General features: G+C 37.9%; 1 protein-coding gene and 1 long non-coding RNA gene across 9 annotated transcripts in view; one reads left to right on the top strand and one right to left on the bottom strand.

The window, feature by feature from the left end:
• Positions 1-19684, top strand: part of Focad (focadhesin) — a 281898-nt gene extending 262214 nt beyond the window's left edge. For all 8 annotated transcript variants that reach the window (XM_021733689.3, XM_078047698.1, XM_078047697.1 and 5 more), the window contains 9 exons: positions 935-1063; positions 3590-3705; positions 6062-6322; positions 7230-7319; positions 11005-11182; positions 12805-12902; positions 14873-15124; positions 17119-17194; positions 19294-19684. In XM_021733689.3, coding sequence (XP_021589364.1) covers positions 935-1063; positions 3590-3705; positions 6062-6322; positions 7230-7319; positions 11005-11182; positions 12805-12902; positions 14873-15124; positions 17119-17194; positions 19294-19367 — 1274 coding nt within the window. In that variant the 3' untranslated portion in view covers positions 19368-19684. The remainder of the gene's footprint in view (positions 1-934; positions 1064-3589; positions 3706-6061; positions 6323-7229; positions 7320-11004; positions 11183-12804; positions 12903-14872; positions 15125-17118; positions 17195-19293) is intronic.
• LOC144377294 (uncharacterized) lies at positions 245-6158 on the bottom strand. The gene is made up of 2 exons (XR_013438143.1): positions 6027-6158; positions 245-1113 (listed from the first exon to the last, which is right to left on the bottom strand). It is a non-coding gene; the product is annotated as an uncharacterized LOC144377294 (long non-coding RNA).

Consider the following 19684-nt stretch of genomic DNA (forward strand, 5'->3'; position numbering starts at 1 on the left):
CCCTATCTTAGTCCATTTGCTTACCTGAGTCAGTAAGTTATTAAAAATAGAAGTTTAGTTCCCAATTCTGCAGGCTAGGAATTCCAAGAGCATGATGCTGACCCTGGTGAGCATCTTCTTGATGCATGATTGAGAGCATTGCATGATGAGACAGAGCAAGCTTGCCAGCAACAGCTCACTTTTATAAAAGAGTCACATCCTCAGATCCCATTAACCACCGCCCCAAGATTCTACAGTTTGGGGATTATGTTTGCAGCACAAGAATTTTGGGAAACACATTCGAATCACACCAATCCCCAAAGTGAAAGAGCAGTCATGTTCTCTTTGGATGTGCCAAAGAGGAGCCTTACAGCCCTTCCTTTAAGTAGCATTTCACACTCACCAAGAAGAAAGGTCCATACACTCTAGTAAGAAGGTTTAAGAGCAAGACCATATTCACATGTTTTATTACAGTATATTGTTATCATTGTTCTATTTTGTTGTTTGTTGTCATTAACCTCTTGCTGTGCCTAATTTACAAATGAAAGTTTATCATGTGTGTGCACTTGTAGGAAAATCAGTTCATAATATTTGGCATCATCTGCTGAGGGGCAGTGAGGCGCAAGTAAGCAATGAGGTAGTAATATAGAGTAAGTTGTTCTTTTTAAAAACTAACTAAAAAGACATCAGAGTGTGGAAGAAAGCTAAGTTAAAAACAAAAGAGTAGAATATTCTTCTCCAGACAAGAGGGAAAGATTAAAGACAAAAGCAGGAAGAGGAAAGGGAGTAAGAGTTTGTGGCAAATGAGGTTGAAATTTAGAGCACAGATTTGAGGGGCTTGACCACTATTGAATACGTGGTGATACTAAATCCTTTGAAACTAAAAGAAGAGAAAGTAGTGATTTTCTGTACTCATGATGCTATGAAGGTGTTTTATTATTTTTTTTCTTTACAGGTCCTGAAGCTGTGCCTCCTTCCCTTCTCAAAGTAGTGATGAAACCCATAGCAACTGTTGGAGAAAGCTACCAGTATCCTCCTGCAAACTGGGCTGCGCTCCTTTCTCCACTTATGAGACTGAACTTTGGTAAGTAGCAAGTCTTCTTAGGTCTTCAGAATTTGCTTTTAGTATCTGACCTGAGTGGGAAAACAGATTTTTTTTTGTCACAAGTGGTAGTAACTGACGGACTTTGGGATCTTGTGACCCTTTCTTTCTTTTTTAATTCCATCATTTTTTGTTTCTTCTTATTAGTTATATATGACAATGTATTTTGACATATTATACATATATAACTTCCCATTATTCTGGTTGTGTATGATAAAGAATTGTATTGGTCATGTATTCATATATGCACATAGGATAGTAATGTCCAATTTATTCTACTCTCTTTCCTATTCCATTCCCCCTCCATTCCCTTTGTCTCATCCAGAGTACTTCTGTTCTTCTCTCCCCCTGCCCCTCCATCTGAGTTGGCATCCACATATTAGAACATTTGGCTTTTGGGGGATTGGCTTATTTTATTTATCATGATATTCTCCAGTTCCATCCATTTACCATCAAATGCCATAATTTCATTTCTCTTTATAGCTAAGTAGTATTCCATTATGTATATTTACCATATTTTCTTTATCCATTCATCTGTTGAAGGGCACCTAGACTGATTCCATAGTTTAGTTATTGTAAATTGAGCTGCTATAAACATTGATGTGGCTGCGTCACTGTAGTATGCTGATTTTAAGTCCTTAGGATATAAACTGAGGAGTGGGATGACTGGGTCAAATGATGGTTCTATTCCAAGTTTTCTGAGGAATCTTCATATTGCTTTCCAAAGTGGTTGCATCAGTTTGCAGACTCACAGCAATGTATGAGTGTACCCTTTTCCCTACATCCTCACCAGCATTTATTGTTACTTCTATTTTTGATAATTGTCCTTCTGAGCCATTGCGTTCCCACAGCTGAGGGTGAGGAGGGAGAGAGGTCTAAAGACACAGGCCAAACAACGTCATTAAAAGCAGTGCTGGACTGCAGTGCACAGATCGCTGAGCACATGGTGTATGCCTGCTTTGGTGGTTATCACATGACACTTCCAGAACCCTAGGTTTTAAAAAAGCACTGTATGGATGCTGTATTTTCTCTTGCTGTTATGACAAATCAGCACAGACTTGGTGGGTCAAAACAATCCAGATTTATTATCTTGCTGTTCTATCAGCCAGCTGTTCAACATTATTCTCACCAGACTAAGTCAAGGTATGAGCACAGCAGATTTCCTTCCTAGAGGCCACCCACATCCTTCAACTTGGTGTCCCTGTTTCTCCATCTTCAAAATAAGCAATGCAGAACTGAGTTCTTCTCATAATACCTTCCTGGTTTTCTGCAGTTAGGAAAGTTTTTTCATATTTAAGGACTCCTGTGACTAATGAGCCTACTTAAATAATCTATAATAATCTCCTAAACTCAAGGTCCTTAACCTTATTCATGCCTGCAGAGTTCCTTTGCCATATAAGTTAATGTATTCACTGGTTCCAGAGATTAGAATGTGGAACTCATTACAGGAACATTATTATCCCTACCAGAGGTTTTTCTTGGTGAGAGACAAAGGAATGCACAACTCAACACCTTCCCTTCATCCACAGAAGTCCCTCTTATACAGAAAGGAATTACCACATGCACATATATTTTTTGTATTTTCTCTTGCTGTTGTAACAAATTAGCACAGACTTAGTGGCTCAAAACAATCTGACTCCAGGAAGAAAACAATTTAAACACTGTCAAAATCATGTGCTTGTATTTGCCATGGCTATATCAATAGTTCTATCACCTACAGTAGAATGATTACTTGCATATGATATATAGAATGACTTGTATACTGTCATTTGTATATAATTTTAGATATAATTAAAAGTGGTTTTGGGCTGAGAATGTAGTTCAGTGGTAGAGTGCTTGCCTAACATGCAGGAAGCCCTAAGTTCAATCTCAGCACCACCAAAAAAGAAGGTTTTCACTATGCACAATTTTTGCATAAACGTTTACATTTGAACCTAATCCTTGTATAAGACATGATGTCACCATACTGGATTTCCAGAGATTTCATTTGGAAAACATGTTTCTTTGTCCCTCTCCTGCTTTTATATACAATACTAAAAATATGCTATATTATTTCAACTAAATCCTCAGAAAAAGGAGAAGAGGTTTGGTTGGGAGCAATCAGAGTACAAAAAAAGATCTGGTCAGTAGAGACAGTGGCTGTATCTATAAGCAGTTCTAGACACAGATAGGTTTGTGCTGAACACAAGGTGGAGCAGAGGGAAAGACCAGGGCAGAATTATTTTTAGCTAGAATTTTCTCATATTTTTGGTAGTGTTTGAACATTTAGGTTTCTCTAGATAGAAGAGAAACTGCCCTTGCCAGTCCCCAAACTTGGGACTGCAACACCACTGGTCACATTCTTCACTTCATCACCAACAGGGTCTCTTGAAATGCCTTCTGGTTTACTCAAGTTCTATTACTGCAGAATTCTTTTGCTTAGCAAATTCTTTAATTTAGACATGAAAGCCTGAAAATGAGTCAACAAAGCAACTAAATTACAGAAATTCTTTTTTTCTTCTCTTTCAGGGGAAGAGATACAGCAACTCTGCCTTGAAATCATGGTGACTCAGGCACAGTCATCCCAGAATGCAGCCGCACTGTTGGGTTTGTGGGTGATGCCACCACTGATCCACAGTCTGAGTGTATGTAGTAATTAAGGGCATTGGCTGGCAGGACAATAAACTGATTTGGGAGATTAGCTTTCATTTGGGGATGTGTTCTCAGAGTCAAGAGTGAACCAATGGGACTTTATAAAAACAGGGCTTGATAGTAGCTGGCCCACAGATTGGAAAATAATATGATTCAGGACTCCTCTATTGTCGCTACCATTCATGGTTTAGCTATTTAGCTACTTTTTATTACAAAAAGGGGGAAATGATGGCCAGAGGTATTAAGGTTCCTTTCTCCAGATCATACAACTAGGAAGTTGTGGAGTTATTTGAATCTAGTTTTATTTGTTTGATATGCATAGTCTTGTCTGTAGTTAGTAAGAAAAAGCAAAGACACCTGCACCGGACTCGTCTCTTTACCAGAGGAGGCAGCAAAAGAAGGTGAACCTCAAAGATTTGGTAGGATTTGGTTAGTACTAAGAAAGGTAGTAGGAGAGTATAGGTGGAAAGAGTGTGACCCTTCTGCTGGGGTGTTGAGCATGAACCTAGTGCTGTGGAGAAAGCGACCCAGCCTGGTATCTGTGATAGAGAGGTTAGCACCTTCCAGGTACAGATCAAGGTAGACGGGAAGAATAGAGTAATAGTATTTAAAGATGGGAAGTTAGCAAAGATGTTTTGTTTTGAATTCACTTCAAGCTAGGAGAAAAAAAAAATTCCAGATTCCTTAGAGGTTTTCCAGTTGTATAAATAAGTAATTTTTATCTTTGAATTTCTCTGAATGTAGCCTATTCTTCTGTTTTAGGAGGCTTTAGTTCTTTAGTACAATGCCCTCTTATTTCCTCAGTCTTTTGGCTTTAGTCCCCATTCTACATTGTTTTTGGTTTCCTGGCCTTTCCTACTCCTCTTAGTTCCCTTTAATTAAAGGTGCACTTTATTGAGGTCTGTATCCACCCTGCCTACTCCAAGTGACTTCCATTTAGCTGTCATTGAGACTTGCTGTGTACTTGGTACCTGTTAGCACTGAGTACTTGCAGACATCAGATGTAATCTCTATAACTTTGGCAATATTTTAAAAAATGGCTTTAATGAGTCATAATTTATATGCCCTAAAGATGGCCATTTAAGTGTAAATGTTGGTGAGTTTTAGTTCCTTTATAGGTTTTCAATCATCTCCAAGAACACCTCCCTCCCTCAACACAAGTTCCATTGTGTCTAATTTTAGTCAGTCCCATTCCCAACCTCAGGCTCAGGCCACCACAGATCTGCTGTCTCTTAAAGCTTTTCCTCTTTAAGAGAACTTTTATATAAATTTAGATTTAACATAAATTTTAGAAATTATTTAGAAAAGAATCATACAATTGTCTGGCTTATTTTCTTTCTGAGAAATATATTTTAATTTTAAACTGAGACAAGTGGAAATCTAGCAAAGTTTGCATAGCTAATAAAAGGGAGAACAATATCTGACTGACTCCAAAGCTCTATACTATTAACTCTTGTTTCCCTTTGAATCAGGTATATCTCTAACAGCATTTTGTTGACCTCAGAAATTTTTCTGGCTATTAGTAATCTTTCCATTTCTGTTTTAGATCTGTGTAGCTCTTTGCATTGTCTTTGTTTATGGGTCTTTTTATCTTTGTTAATTAACATTATTTTTGAAAATGTTTTTTATAAAATGATCTGAGATGGCATACTCTTCACAACGAGCTCCTCAGAAAACTCATGTCAACTACACTGATCTTTCTGAAAAGCTACTGGTTTTGTTGACAGACGCTATATTTTTAGGCCACTCCTTTTAGCCTTGCTCTGCCCCTTTATTGTACTTATTAAAGTCTGTGTCACGTGACAGAGCAGTGCTGTTGTGAGCTGAATTGTTCTGGTCAGGTCCACATGCTCGGCTAGTGGTTCTTGAGTCAGAAGTGGCCCTGGTGTGCTGCTCTCCTTATTGCTTCCCTGTTTTTCCCTCAGAAGAAGAAATTAGCAATATCAGATGCTTCTGTTGTTTCCAGCAGATAGCTTTTCATCTTCAGAAGCTTGTCTTGCTGGAGAATGTGGCCTTTTAAAACTAAATAGCGACTGTCATGTACTTTCAGAAGTAGCTTTTTATTTCCCTCTAAAAAGATCTAAGGTTTCAGCTGAGCCTTCCACAGATGGACTGGCAGATAGCACATATCCACCACAGTCACCCCGAATCAGAAGGAACTGCCGCAGCCAAAGTTACATGCACTGATGACCAGCTGGTCCATGAAGCTGTGGGAAAGTGAGGGAGAGAGAGCTAAGGAACCCTTTTATCTCTTGTTCTGTCCTCAGACACAGGGATGACCCAGAGGTTTCCAGCACTGCAAGCCCAGGCTTACCTGTTTACATCTGACCTCTTCTGATTTACTTCTAGATGGATATCAAGAAATACCTCCTGGTGTCTGTGCCTTTGTGGATAAAACACGTCTCTGATGAACAGCTCCTGGGTTTTGTTGAAAACTTAATGGTGGCAGTTTTTAAAGCAGCTTCCCCACTTTGCAGTCCTGAGTTATGCCCGAGTGCCTTGCAGGGTCTGAGTCAGGCCATGAAACTGCCCAGCCCTGCCCACCACCTCTGGAGTCTGCTCCGTGAAGCTACTGGGAAAATTTTTGACCTTCTGCCAAATAAGATTCGGGTAAGGAACAAAAATATTTACATTCCTGACAATTTATGTTTGGGCTTCTTTAAAGCCTTTTTGGCAAAGGAGGGAGTTGTATGTTTTAAGAATGTGGGTGGGAAGGCTAGCAAGAAATAACCACATTCTTCACTAGGAGCGCGTTTGCTTCCAAAGAGCTAAGTTGAGGTTGAATATTTAGAACCAAAGTTTCAAGCCAGCTTAGAAGCAGCTTAAGCAGTGCTGTACCAGGAAATTTGTTGCTAGGTTTTTTTTTTACCACATGCCTGTAGAAGACGAGCAAACTCAGAAATCCTTACATTTTACATCTGAAGAGTCCTGGGGCATATTGTCCAATATACTGTTTTTACCAAATAATTTAATATTAGCCTTTCCCTACTCCAACGGGTCTTTGAATTGAAGTTTTACAAAGCAGTTAAAAAAATCTTGGAACAATGGAATTCTTTTTTGGGGGGTACTAGGGATTGAATCAGGGGCATTCGGCCACTGAGCCACACTCCCCACCCTGTTTTGTATTTTATTTAGAGACAGGGTCTCACTGAGTTGCTCAGCGCGCCTTGCTTTTACTGAGACTGGCTTTGAATTCACGATCCTCTTGTCTCAGCCTCCTGAGTCACTGGGATTACAGACATGAGTCACTGTGCCTAGCTGGAACAATGGATTCTGATAGAGAAAAAAAAAAATAGTACAGCCAAACAAACACACAAAGTAAAATGAAAAAAGTTCTTTAAATGATAAAAACTGGCTATATATTTTGGTTTGGTTAAAATTCAGACCTTATCAGCTGTTGTTCATGGTGATAAATCTAATAATTTGTCAGAACCTGAAAAATAGACCTTTTGTTATTCTTGTTTTACATTGTATTTTGACATGCTTGAGATTTTATTTGTTTGTTTGTTTTCACCAGAGAAATGATCTAGAACTGTATATTAGTATAGCAAAATGCCTCTCGGAAATGACAGATGAAGATGCCAATCGTATCTCCCAGATTACTCAGGTAATAATGAATATATCAATATGTATATTTTTTCATTGTTGAAGTAGAAATTTAAGAATTGATTAGAGTGTCCTTTGGCTGAGGCTAGTTTTGTTTCATACTTGTTCCTGGTTAATTTCAGGAAGCTGTCTTTCTGTGCCACTATGGAATCTACTGTCCAATCCATTGGTGTGATTGGCGCTTAAATCATGTTGTATGAATGGGTAGATGGATGAATAACATTTTCATTCAATTTCTTCTATTTTTTTCAAGAACATTTTGCATCACCTATGGGAAAGAATAAGTACCTGGCAACCTCTTCAATATAATACCCACAAGAATGAGTATATTCTGATCAAAGAACTTTGTAGTGCATGAAAGCCATGAATAAGTAGTTCTGTTCTCAAATTTCTCTTCTGACACCTGATGCTGTCCTTTTAGAATGCAGAAACATAGTTGATCTAACAACAAGCACTATTAGCTCAGACACACAATCATTTATGAGTAGCCCTAGGCAAACGATGAATGAACACAGTATATCAATAAAGTTACCAAATTTAGTAAAAAAAAAAAAAAATTTCCAAAATTGAGTTGTAGATAAACAATGATTTTTTTTTTTGGCATAAGTACATCCCAACTATCGTATACTTATTTGAATGTAACCTTGCATACAGCAAATGCCTGCCATGAGCTTCCCTTCCCCAAGAGCTAGTGGTCATCTCAACATTTATTTCCCTTTATGACAGATTTGCTTTTTCAGTTGGATTCTTGATTTTTGTACCATGTTTCTCAAATTATGTCCCCTGGTTGAGTGATATCAGTACTGCCTGGTAACTATTTAGATTGTGAATCCTCAAGTCCTACTTCAGACTGACTATATCAGAGATTCGGAGGTGGTACCTAAGAGTCTATGCTTTAGTAGTCTCCCTATGTGGTTCTGGTATTTCCTAAGGTTGAGAACCACTATGATAACGTATTTCAAATATCAGCATTTTGGAAATCAGCTTGTTTTATTTTTGTTTTGTTTTTACTTGTAGATGAACACAATAACTTTATTTATTTATGTGGTGCTGAGGCATTGCCTAGCAGTGCCTCACACGTGCTAGGCAATGGCTTTACCACTGAGTCACAGCCCCAGCCTAAATTAGCTTGTTTTAAACAAAGGGAAGCAGTAAAGGGAAATGGTAAAGAGGATGGACTGGGGACCCTACCTGTTCCAATGTGAAATCCAGCTCTGCAGTTTATTAGCCATGTGACATTTAAATTTCATAAACTCTGTTTGCCTTAGTTTCCCCATCTATAAAAGGGAGATCATAGCATCTCCTCTTAGGGTTATTTGGAGAGTCAATGACTTAATCCATGTCAAACACTTGGAATAGTGCCTGACCCAAGGTAAGAACTCTGTAATTATTTATTATGCATAATTATTACATTCATGTAATTAATTGTTATTAAATTTATTAAATGTAGTTGGAAATGGAGCATATAATTTTCTTCTTGATACCTAGAGCTAAATGTTGCTATATTACTCACTTGAGTTTCTTAAATATCATTCAGAATATTGTCACTAGAACATACTAAATAGCATTCTGATGTCCCCCAAAGAATTAGTCTTCTCCACTGAGGTCAGAGTTTTTGTTCATTTCTGAAAAGAATAGAAGTAAGAGGTAGCAGCAAAAGAGCAGGAGTCCTTGGGTTCCAAGGCTTACTCTGCCACCATGACTAGCTTTGGGACCATCAGCAAGTTGCTTAACCTCTGTGTTTCAGTTTCTTCATGTGCAAAAGAATAATTACAATCTACTGCAGAACATTCTAATGTGAACTAAATGGTTAATATAGCAGTTATCAAATATTGTGGTCTCAGGAACACTTTACTGTCTTAAAAATTATTGGGGACTCCAAAGAGATTTAATTATATAGGTGATATCAGTTAATATTTACTTTTAGAAATTAAAACTAGGAAAAATACGAATATTGCCCTTTACATTTTTTTTTTCTTGGTGCTGGTGATTGAACCCAGGGCCTTGTGCATGGGAGGCAAGAACTCTACCAACTGAGCTATATCCCCAGTCCTAATGCTCCTTACATCTTAACTCAAATGATTAAAAGTATTTTCCAAGACATATATAAAGTAGTGAAAAAATGGCCTTGTTTACCATTTTCAGAAATTTCTTTAAAGTCTGACTCAGAAGATAGCTGGCATCTCATCGCTGCTTCTTCATTCAATCTGGTGATTTGGTTTTAATGAAGTATGTGAAGAAATTCCAACCTCATATAGATGTGTGTGGAAAGAGGAAGAGTGTGTTAATAGACCACTCCTTATATGCTTTTTTTTTTTTTTTTTTGTATCAGGGATTGAATTCAGGGGCACTTAATCACTGAGCCATACCCCCAGCCCTTTTTATATTTTATTTACAGACAGGGTCTCCCTGAGTTGCTTGGTGCCTCGCTAAGTTGCTGAGGCTTGCTTTGAACTTGTGATCCTCCTGCCTCAGCCTCCCGAGCTGCTGGGATTACAGGCATGTGCCACTGCGCCTGGCTCCTTATAGTTTCTTAAAGGTTAGTTGCAGTGGGGAGTCCAGAATCACATCAATGAAATTCAGATTAAAATCCATTGGTCTGCCTGCCTTGCACTTCCGGTCTTTTATGCATACATGATTTTGTAATATCATACATCGGTCATTTGGAAAATGTTGGATCACTGAGCTTTGAAGACCTTCCAAATGTTGATACATTTCATTATACAATATCAAAACATCATATTTGTTAACATCCCCAGCAATCTCATCAGAAAGGCCTTTTACATATTGGGAAGCTGCCAAGCTCATAGTATCAGATACACATTTTCTAAAAATCTAATTTTCACTAGGAAATGCAGATTTTATCCTTGGCAATAAATTCTGTCAGGTACTTTCCTTGAAGTGACAGGCTTATTTCCTCCAATTTTTAATAAAATAATCTATTAAATACCCAATTTGAATGACCATAGTTTTTCCATCATTCTTTCAAGTAAACATTGTTCCATGAGAAGACTGGCTATTTTATTTAACTCACAATTCAGTCTTACAAGTGTTTTTGTTGAGACAACCATCAGAGAAGTTTCTTATGCATATTTCCCAGTTTGTCACGTAGAAGATTAAAAATATGTATACTCAAGGGCCAGAATTTAATGAAACTAATAATTTTTACTGTTTACAAGGATATTTTAAATGAAACTGGCTTCTAAAAAAATTACAAATGGCAGTGAAAAATACAATGAATACTAATACAGTCTAGTGTAATTATTAAAATAGTTTTGACCTCACAGAACCTTTAAAAGGGTGTTGGGAGAGGTCTGTGTACCAAATTTTAAAAACTGTGGAATTAATACATGTTAATTGCTTAGAATGGTGCTTGGCACATGATAAGTAGTATATTTACTAGTTTTCATTTTATTATTATTGTGTATATTTACTAAATATTACCTATTAACCACTGAATACATTCATGGCTTTTATGAAGGAACAGGAGGTGACCTTACAACCTTTTGTTGTATGTGCATTTTAATATAGCAGACAGGCAGATAGGTCACAGGCTGCAGGAAATGAGCAGTTTTAGCATTTGTGATAATAGCATCAAACTCTCTTTTTCTGTTTTGCCCTTGCCCTGAGGTTCTGTAGCCACTTCAGTTAATTTAATAGTGACTGAACAATTTGCTGTTTTACAGAGCAACATGGAAAAGGCTGTCTTTGTCAAGCTGTACTTAATCTCTCAAGGACGATTCCCCTTGATGAGCCTCACTGATATACTCAGTATTGCTCTGCAATACCACGAAAAAGAGTCACTGGCTTGGATGATTCTGCACAGCTTATACCAGGCACGGATTGTGAGCCATGCCAACACAGGTGAGGCTAGCCCCTGGCGAACAGCAGGGACAGAAATAGAACTGCCTGCTCTCCCTTTTAAGTTGTACTTGTTTTCTCAACATAAAAGCTAGCTTAGTGCTTCTTGGCACAGATTAGGCCTTATTAGCCCAAATGAAGAGTGACTTGAATGGAAATGAGCAGTTATAGCTCACAATGTCTACTTCTTAGAGATAGAAATGAGTTCTTTTGAGTATTTTTCTATTGTATTTGGCCCTTAAGACTCTCAAGGATACACACAAGTGTACCAGGTTGCTTCTGTCTATTTTACTCAGTTTTGAAAACATACAAGATGTAGATTGATTCTACCTGATGAAATCATGAAAATGGCTTTTGAATGGTCATTTCTGAATGGTCAAAAAGGAAAACAGAAAAAGAAATTACATAATTATCCTGTAGAATTTCTTAAGGGTTTAAAAAATAAAATCTGGTCCTGCTATACACACTTGCAAGCTTAAAGTTCTGCTCATGAACCTCATGTTGCAAGTTTTAGGCCATATCAGACATTGTACTTTAATAATCACCTAAAAAGGGAGCTTGCCTATGGCTCCTACAGTCTTTCTGATCACATGCTTATCATTTCCCCCTACTGCATTCAGATTCAGAATGGCACCTGGTGTCAGATGTGGCTGGGAAGCCCTTGTGATCCCAGGAAACTTACTCAGGTTCAGGTGCTCATTTTCCCTATCTGTCTTTTATATCTTTTTGGTTTGAGGGAAAACCTGACAAACTTGATTGGAAGATTCTCCAAGACTATATAAGAAATTTTGATTCATCCTCCTCTTTGGCAGTTGAGACAGTTTTCCCATATCTATATTAGTGCGTGCCCACTGAGAGATGAACCTGGGATGAGAATCTGAGTGGGGTTTTTTTATCTTTTGTTTGTTTGTTTGTTATAAACCAAAAGAATATTTATCAGGAAGAAATCTAGCAAGTGTTTCCAAATAAGGAGGGAGATGCTTACAATAAAATGAAATAATTTGATGTTGTCTTTGGTTCTAACTAGCCAACTCTCAAATGTAATTCACATATTCCTCGTATTCTCTGAAGTTTGAAAACCTTTCTATGTAGTTTTTACTGTACTGGGAATCCTCATGTTAAAAAAAAATTTTTAAAGGACAAAAATCAACATTTATGCTGATGTTTGGTCTCCAGTTACCACACAATGGCTGATTTTTATTTATTTATTTATTTTATGTCTTTGGGATAGGGTTCCTTTGTGATTTGGGCACAAATTCGGACCACTTAAGCAAAGCAAGTCTATAAAAATAACTAATTACCTGTGATTCAACATTACTGAGTAGTTGGCATACCAGATTTCTCTTAGTGTGTTTAATGTTGAGAGAGAAGTTCCAATAAATTCATTTTATATTAGTGGCAAGGATATTTGAAGAACAGATTTACTTTTGGAAATAAACACCAAAGTATAGTTATCCAGTAAGAACAGTACCAATTCTTTCACAGGAAATCACAAGTCTCGGACCTTAAAACTGTTTAATGGGATTTTTACAACATGTTTTGCTTTAGTTGTGATTGTTATTTCTGATCTATTTTACATTTCAAAGCAAAATCATGGTCTCAAAAAAAAATTCTTTTTGTTTCAGGTGTATTGAAGAGAATGGAGTGGCTCTTGGAACTGATGGGTTATATCAGAAATGTTGCTTACCAGTCAACACCTATTCAGAATGTGGCTCTCGATGAGGTACAACCTAGAGGAGTTTGTAGTTTCATTAAAACCTGGAACTTAGATTCTCTCTCTCAAAACAGGAATATGTTGCTGTGTCTTGGTCAGCTTTCTGTTATTCTAACAAATACCTGAGGTAATCAACTTATAAAGAGAGAAGGTTTATTTTGGCTCACAGCTTTGGAGATTCCAGTCCATGATTAGTTCACCCTCTTGTTAGGGGCCTGTGTCATAGCAACACATCATGAAAAGAACACATCATGGAGCAAAACTGCCATCTATGGCCAGGGAGCGAGAGAGAAGAAGAGGGGCCAGGGTCCCATAGTCTCCTTCAAGGGCATTCTCCAAATGACTCCAAAACCTCCCAATAAGATTTCCACCATCTCTCAGTAGTGCCACTGTGGATTTCCACCATCTCTCAGTAGTGCCTGTAACACATTGGCTATAGAGGGAATATTCAAGATCCAAACTATAGCATGATGCTTATAGTCTTTCCTGCCTTCCTTTTATTTTTAAGAAATGCCAGTAATAATTCTCTGATGCCACAAGCAAATGGGTATTTTTTACCTTGCTATTAGAGATACCCAGGTCTGCCCTTTGAGAAATATTTTCAACAAAATATGCTCTTTGCTGGCAGAACCCCAAAACACTAAGCTGAAGAGGGTACTTAAGGCCTTGTGTGCTTAGGTTTGTTCCCACAAAGGATGTAGGAGTACCAGATTCTGGCCTCTGCTCTGGCCCGAATATGGCTAAAAATGCCTAATATGAAGAGATTCCTGAAGTGTATGCAGATAATCTTTATCTGTGCCAGTGCCTACCTGTTTGTGCACACATATTGGAGAGAAGATTTTACTCACATTGGCAGCATGACCTATGACCCAGACAAAGTAAGAGTTTCTGGCATTGGGTGAGTTTAAGAAGAAAAAGATGCATAAATAAAATGAAGACAGCTCTTTTCCTACTCTCATTTTCTTGACTTGGCTGTTGTGCATTTTCTAGAATTTTTTCTGTAGGCCCATTTCATGGTAAGTAAAAGTTTCATTATCTGGAATATTCCTTGAAATTTTGCAGTTTCCTGAAAAGTTGTGTGTCTTTAATTTTTTGAAATTTAATTCATGAGATGAGGAATATAAAAGATAGAGAAGTACTTTTTAAACAGCCCCCCTTTCTTGAACTCACATGGTCTTCTTTTTTTCCCCAAAGCTTTCATTAATGTTCTGTTTTCTTAAAAAAATCCTAGAAAACAAATTAACAGAAAGAAGTATAATTTAAATCACTGTAATTCAACAATTTCGATGTACCAACATTAGATTTTTTTGACAAGCATCTAGATTTTTCCCAGCAGACTTTTTAAAGTGCATCAAGAAGGGGTTAGGAAAGGTAGCAGAATACAACAGTTACTAATAGGGCATTATGTAAAAATGTGGATGTGTAACCGATGTGATTCTGCAATCTGCATTTGAGGTAAAAATTGGGAGTTCATAATCCACTTCAATCTAATGTATGAAATATGATATGTCAAGAGCTTTGTAATGTTGTGAACAACCAATAAAAAAAATTTAAAAAAAAAGGAAAAAAAATAAAGTGCATCAAGAGAGATTGGTTCAAAAATAAAATCATACATAATTTTTAAAAATACTTTTTGCCACATTACAACAAATATCTTTTTCCTAATTTCTTGGTCTCTTTGAAAATACCAAAAACAGAGGATCATTTGGATCTTATTGTGATTAGAAATAAATTATGTTTTCTTGAAATCTTAGACTAATCATAATGAAATTTCAGATTGTCTATCTTCGCATAAGGGGACCCTAAAAACCTTCACAGCCCCAGAAGGTCTCATCATTAAGCATGTAAATTGTGTCAGTCCAGTTCCTTCTCTGGTGTAGGGGTTAGGCAGGAGGAGGGGTGAGTGAAGGGGAAGATGCCATGAATTACTTGGAGTTGGTAAGACATATGACCCAATGTTGCTTCTGTTTCCATCACAGGCTTTGGACTTCTTGTTGCTGATATTTGCAGTTGCAGTGGTAGCTTGGGGGGATCATGAGGCCCCACTCCTCCTTGGCCTCAGTGCCAGTTGGTTGCCATGGCATCAGGAGAATGGCCTGGCTGAACCAGAATCAAGCTTCCTTGGCAGGAGTCCAATGCACAGGGTCTCTCTGCAAGAGGCCCTCACTATCCTTCCCAGTAGCATGCTGCTTCTGCTGCAGAAAGAGCCATGGAAGGAACAAACCCAGAAGGTGAGGTTGGCAGCCACCTGCTTAGCAGGGCAGGCTGGCTTTTGTCTTCAGAAGTTCTTGCTGTAGAGTTGAGGTGGGAGTTAAGTGACACGTGCACTACACCACAGGCTTTCATTCTCAGCCCCAGATCTTTGCCAGATTCAGTCTCAGACTGAGTCCAGCCCAGGTTCAGGGTACCTACTGATTAGAGAAAACAATAGCAAGAACTTTCTTGGGGATGTGGGGAGAGAAAATCTCTCATTTTCATTCATTTACTGAAGACTCTTGAACCTGGCAATGAAAGGATAAGTAATTCTTCACTCAGAATCTCAATGTGAGGACAGGCAGGAAGGCAAATTTAAGATTCAGGATGGTACCATTTGTGGGATATCATGGTAATCAGCAAGGAAGGGAGGTAATGAACAATGCAACAATGCTGGGTCAGAGAACTCTTCCTCAGGGAGATGTGGGTCTGGACCACCTATCATATTTGAGGTTCCCTATAGCTCACTCCATCTCCCAGGCACGTTGCATATACTCATGTGGTAGATGCCAAATGGAGTTTTGTTAAGGTCTACTATCATCACCCTTGTCCTCAGAAAAACCCAAACTATAGGAAACACCTTTGGCTTTTAATACTAAGACTCCCCAGGCAACTAGCACAACATGGGAAAATACTGTGCTTCCTATACTTTTTATATGGCTTTGTCCCATCTTTAATACAGTGGTTTGAAAGATTCTTTGAATCTCATTTAGTCAAAACTGGGTTTTGATGAGGTGGAAAGCTTAAAAGTAACTTTTTTGTTGCTTATTCTTTAAATCAACATTAATCTTTAAAAACATTTCTGAACTTTGAACCCACAGTTTAGCCATATATATCTCCACTGAGCATCTCAAACTAAAATGCCTTTTCCCCCTTAAATCTGATAAGCATTGCAATTGCTGCCCAAATTTTGTATTTTATGTTCACTTAAAATAAATTTAAGTGTGGTCTCCCCTCATATTATTTCTGGACTGGGAGACTGTGTTAACTTTGGACTACAGAGTGGACATCTTGCATTGATTATATATTTGTAGGGCTTGATTTATTTACTTACAAGTAGGATATTATAAAACAAAATTTTGAAAGGAAAATAAAGAAAAATTTTTAATTAAAGCATGGAATTAGGGTTATTTTCTCTATTTTGCTTTCTTCAACCCAACTTCTCATGTCTGAGGTTAAAGTGTCTTGTATTTGTCACTAATGGTATATGTGTTTTTCAGCAAACCAAGATTGATAATATTCAGTCATTGTTGAAATCATCTTGTAGCTAATTCAAAGACAATTTTGACTGCATCTTGGGAAATCAGTCAAACTAATGAGTACTATGAGTTTCAACCTCATTTGTAGGATTTATTCACAGTTAACATGCTTGGCTCTACCTAAATTATTTTATGCTTTTTCTCTTGCATTTCAGCCTCCATTTCATATTCATTTGGATACATAACTGTTGTCATCTATAGAAACATTTTGTTTCAGAAACTGGGGCTTCTATCTAATATGTTCCCTAAACACTGTCCAACCAAGGCACCTAGGCTGAAACACACAGGGGACCTGTGGGAGGCAGCCTGATGCAAAGAGGCACATGGAGCTTAGGAGCTAGGTGTGCTCTGGTGCAAATCTTGACTCTTTTGTTCACTGGGAGTGAACTTGGGTGAGGGTATTAATCTCTCTGGGCCTCTCAGAGTGATTAGAGATAATGTTTGTGGCACATGTCTACTCCACTCTTAAAACCTATCCCTGATCTTAGGATATTCAGCAAGGGAAGTAGGCTTAGCTTTGTGAGGTCTTTTGACTAAATGGGAACTGTGTTCAAATCTTGTGCTTGGCTCCTCTCTCATCTCTGCACCCTTAGCCCAGACAGGAATCACCTAAAGACTACTGTACTTGCAATCATGTATGCAGCCCCAGGGGACTGACAGCTCATGCTGACAATGGGATTTTGTTGGCTAAAAATTTTTTTTTTCCACCCTAGTTCATTGACTGGCTATTCAGCATCATGGAAAGTCCTAAAGAAGCTCTCTCGGCAAAGTCCAAGGATCTTTTAAAAGGTATTAAGAGGCTTTGTTCCCAGCATAGGTGAAAACCACCCACTGTTGTCTGTGATGCAGAATGGTGTAAACATAGTATATATTGGGGCTGGGGATGTGGCTCAAGTGGTAGCGCGCTCGCCTGCCATGCGTGCGACCCGGGTTCGATCCTCAGCACCACATACCAACAAAGATGTTGTGTCCGCCGAGAACTAAACAATAAATATTGAAAATTCTCTCTCTCTCTATCTCCTCTCTCGCTCTCTCTTTAAAAAAAAAAAAAAAAAAAAAAAAAACATAGTATATATTGAATTCTGAAAGGGCTCATGGATCACTGATGTGACATTTTGAACCAGAATATGAGTTTAAAAAAAAAAAGTTCCAGCACTTTTAACTTTGGGTTAAATGGTTTTTAAATGTTTTACTATAATGGTAAAACAAAATTTTTAATTAAAATTTGGAAAATTCAGAAAAGTAAAAGACCAAAGAAAATTCCAGAGTCCTACTGCCCAAAGACAATTCTGATAATTTCTGTAGGAAGTTTTTGTACCCTTCCACATTCAGTATTTTAATATGTTTATAATTTTATACTATTGAAAAAATAATTTGAATAGGATTTAATTTCTTTACCATTTTTTAAAAGCATTTAAACTTCTTGTTACACTGGAGTCATAAATAGTAGTAATGGCTACATGGTATTTTGCCAAGGGAACTAGCCCTTTCCCATACTATCAGGCATTTAGATGTTTTGTGTCTTTTGTTCTTCTGCTGACTTTGCCCCACTGACTGTAGGACCCCCAAACACGGAAGATCTTTCTGAAAATTGTGAGGATTCTTTTACACAAATCTAAGAAGTCATTTGGGCATTGGTCTTGTGGCCTGAGTAGGCTGTAGTTGTCACCCATGTCATAGGACTTGAGTGTCTAGAGCCAGTAGCTGCTACTGGTGTCCTTGGCCATCCTGTAAGATACTGCACTGAAAAGCCTCATTTCTGCTGGCCTGCTCTGTGATAATTTCACTAGCCAACCTGGAGGCATAGCGTGACCCATATTTTATTTTAAGTATGGTATAAGAATTCATTGGTTCTGGTCCTTTGGGATAAGGACCAGCAAAGTGGTCCCACCAGTAAGTGGTTGGGAAGCACGTAGATGATGGAATGAGACCTCCACATGACTGTGACAAAACAAAGAACTTTTGACAATCAGGACTGTGATCTGACATCATTTGATCCATCAATAGAGACTTGTCCTTAGGACTTCTGTTTGCCTCATTTTTAATGGCTATAGAGCCATTATACTGTGGGATGCTCCACATATATACTCTTAGGTTACAGAATTAACAGATGAATAACCAATGAGGAAAACAGTCATGTGGTTTAGGGACACATGTGTTCACTGATGAGATAGTCCTGGGCTTAGTGGAGCCACATAATAGTTGTGTAACTGGCTTACCTACCTACGTTCCTTCACATTGTCATATTTTAAATAGCATTTCAGGGTATTTGAATTAATATTCTAAAATAAGGTATACAGTAGGTTACCCAAAGAGATCATTACAATTTCTCTGCTTTAAATTAACCCCTGAGGGACCCAGGGCAAATCAGAAATAGTAGAGCTCATGAGTGCATGTACAAATATAATTTAGCATAGACCTGTTTGTTCCATTGAGCATATGAACTCGACTTTATTATAGGAATGGGGATTTGGGTTTTCATCTTTAATTAAACATTTAGTGGTGATTATCATATTCATGTAGAAAAAGAGTACAAATCTTAAGTAGATTTTTATAAGAAAACACACCCATGTAATAAACAGCACTCAGAGGAAATTGCCAGCATCTCACCAGGTTGTTGTTTTTTTGTTTTTTTTCGGGGGGGGGGGCAAAATTTCCCACTGATTATAGGTTAACTTAAACCAAAAAAAAAACCCAACTTTTCACCAACCTTAAAATTGTTTTCCACCATTGACATTTTGCCAGATCTTGATGGGAATTCTTAAGTCTTGAAAATTAGCCAAGTGAGAAAAAGCCAATGTCTGTTCTGATATCTTTTTTATCAAAATGACCTTTTCAGATGTAGTGCCACCAAATACACATGGGTTTGTTTTGTTGTTTCCTTTTAGCTACCCTGCTGTCCTTGAGAGTCCTCCCAGAGTTTAAGAAGAAAGCCGTATGGACCAGAGCTTATGGCTGGTGAACAGCTTTGCAGTAGCTAGCAGCATTCTCAGCTGGATGAGGCAAATCATAGAAATGGAAGGAGTTCTTAAGAATTCATGTCTGGGATCGGTGAGATATTGATCCTCACAGTGAAGGGTCATGAAATGGTGGCCACATACCTGAAGCTTGCCATATTCATTGCCAGGAGGAGGGTACATCATTTTGTTACCCAGGCAAGACTGAAACAGGAACATGAATTTTCTTTATTTGACTGGAGTTCAATGTGAAGATTTTCTTTTTGACAACTTGACTCTACCTTCTTCTATCCCCTCAATTCTAGTAAAATATTCTTGTGAA

Source organism: Ictidomys tridecemlineatus, chromosome 4 (assembly GCF_052094955.1).
Source record: "Ictidomys tridecemlineatus isolate mIctTri1 chromosome 4, mIctTri1.hap1, whole genome shotgun sequence".
NCBI lineage: Eukaryota > Metazoa > Chordata > Mammalia > Rodentia > Sciuridae > Ictidomys > Ictidomys tridecemlineatus.